The sequence below is a fragment of the Larimichthys crocea genome, unplaced genomic scaffold (assembly GCF_000972845.2).
Source record: "Larimichthys crocea isolate SSNF unplaced genomic scaffold, L_crocea_2.0 scaffold451, whole genome shotgun sequence".
Taxonomy (NCBI): domain Eukaryota; kingdom Metazoa; phylum Chordata; class Actinopteri; family Sciaenidae; genus Larimichthys; species Larimichthys crocea.
Genome location: NW_020855872.1, coordinates 1 through 2,236, shown reverse-complemented (window position 1 = coordinate 2,236; position 2,236 = coordinate 1). Strand labels below are relative to the sequence as shown.

The window sequence follows — 2,236 nt, the reverse complement described above, 5'->3', positions numbered from 1 at the left end:
CACCTTTCCTAATCACCTTTCCTAAACACCTTTCCTAACCACCTTTCCTAAACACCTTTCTTAAACACCTTTCCTAACCACCTTTCTTAAACACCTTTCCTAAACACCTTTCCTAACCACCTTTCCTAACCACCTTTCTTAAACACCTTTCCTAAACACCTTTCCTAATCACCTTTCCTAACCACCTTTCTTAAACACCTTTTCCTAAACACCTTTCTTAAACACCTTTCCTAAACACCTTTCTTAAACACCTTTCCTAACCACCTTTCCTAAACACCTTTCCTAAACACCTTTCCTAACCACCTTTCCTAACCACCTTTCTTAAACACCTTTCCTAACCACCTTTCCTAACCACCTTTCTTAAACACCTTTCCTAAACACCTTTCCTAATCACCTTTCCTAACCACCTTTCTTAAACACCTTTTCCTAAACACCTTTCTTAAACACCTTTCCTAAACACCTTTCTTAAACACCTTTCCTAAACACCTTTCCTAATCACCTTTCCTAACCACCTTTCTTAAACACCTTTTCCTAAACACCTTTCCTAAACACCTTTCCTAAACACCTTTCCTAATCACCTTTCCTAACCACTTTTCCTAACCACCTTTCTTAAACACCTTTTCCTAAACACCTTTCTTAAACACCTTTCCTAACCACCTTTCTTAAACACCTTTCCTAAACACCTTTCCTAACCACCTTTCCTATCACCTTTCCTAACCACCTTTCCTAAACACCTTTCCTTGAAGAGGTGATAAGGAGTTAGGAGAAGACGACTGCTCTCACACTAGACTACAAACAAACAAATACTCGAGTACAGCTGTAGTCATGGTTACCACAGCGGGATTACTCTGTGTTTTTAAAGTAATCAGATTTATTTCGTTACAAGTGAACTTAAAATGCATCTTATTGTGAAAGGGTACCGTTTCCTCCTCAGACTTTGCCCTCTTCAGTGGCTGTGCTGACCTCTGACCTCTTGTTCGTCCCTGATGTGACTAATTAACTGATCAACGTGTTGATGCAATCAGCAGCTCATTAAGCACACACTGACAGGCGAACACAGCGAGCTGCAGCTCCTACCTGTGTGTGTGTGTGACAGCCGCCGTCCTCCGACCGGACAGCTCACCGGACGATTCCTCCGCAGCTGTGAAGTGAAAACAACCGGACAGAGAGCCGGTAACCGGCTGAGCAGCAGCCTGCAAGGAGCCGACATGTTCCCACCTGTTAGCGTCAACTACACTCACTGCAAGCACACTTCCGGATTTCAAAATAAGACGAGCCACAGTGAGGAAGTTACAACAACAGCAATAATAACAACAATAATGATAACAACAACAACAACAATGACAACAACAACAATGATAACAACAACAATAACAATGATAACAATAACAACAACAACAGCAATGATAACAACAACAACAATGATAACAACAACAATAACAATGATAACAATAACAACAACAACAATAATGATAACAACAATAACAATAACAATGATAACAACAATAATGACAATAACTGATAACAACAACAGCAATGACAATAACAATGATAACAACAACAATGATAACAATAACAACAACAATGATAACAACAACAATGACAGTAACGATAACAACAATAATGATAACAACAACAATGATAAAAACAACAACAATGATAACAATAACAATGATAACAACAACAATGATAAAAACAACAATAATGATAACAACAACAACAACAATGATAAAAACAACAATGATAATAACAACAACAATGATAACAATAACAATGATAACAACAACAACAATAACAACAACAATGATAACAATAACAATGATAACAACAACAACAATAACAACAACAACAACAATGATAAAAAATAACAACAATAATGATAACAACAACAATAACAACAACAATGATAACAACAACAATGATAACAATAACAACAATAATGATAACAACAATAATGATAACAATAACAACAACAATAACAACGACAATGATAACAATAACAACAATAATGATAACAATAATGATAACAATAACAACAACAATAACAACGACAATGATAACAATAACAACAACAACAACAATGATAACAACAACAATGATAATATCATAACAACAATGATAATAACAACAACAATGTTAACAACAACAACAACAATAATATTCCGTCCCCGCAGACTGTCTAAAACCTGGACGTAGTCTCTGAGACATCCGTGCAGACTGTCTAAAACCTGGACGT

At 36.1% G+C, this 2,236-nt stretch overlaps 1 protein-coding gene across 1 annotated transcript in view; it reads right to left on the bottom strand.

Annotated features, from left to right (window-relative positions):
* The window catches only part of sugct (succinyl-CoA:glutarate-CoA transferase), a 23,681-nt gene extending 22,409 nt beyond the window's left edge, over positions 1-1,272 (bottom strand). The window contains exon 1 of the mRNA XM_027276561.1: positions 1,078-1,272. Within this exon, the coding sequence (XP_027132362.1) occupies positions 1,078-1,210 (133 nt within the window). The 5' untranslated portion in view covers positions 1,211-1,272. The remainder of the gene's footprint in view (positions 1-1,077) is intronic.
* Between the last annotated feature and the right edge of the window lie 964 nt (positions 1,273-2,236).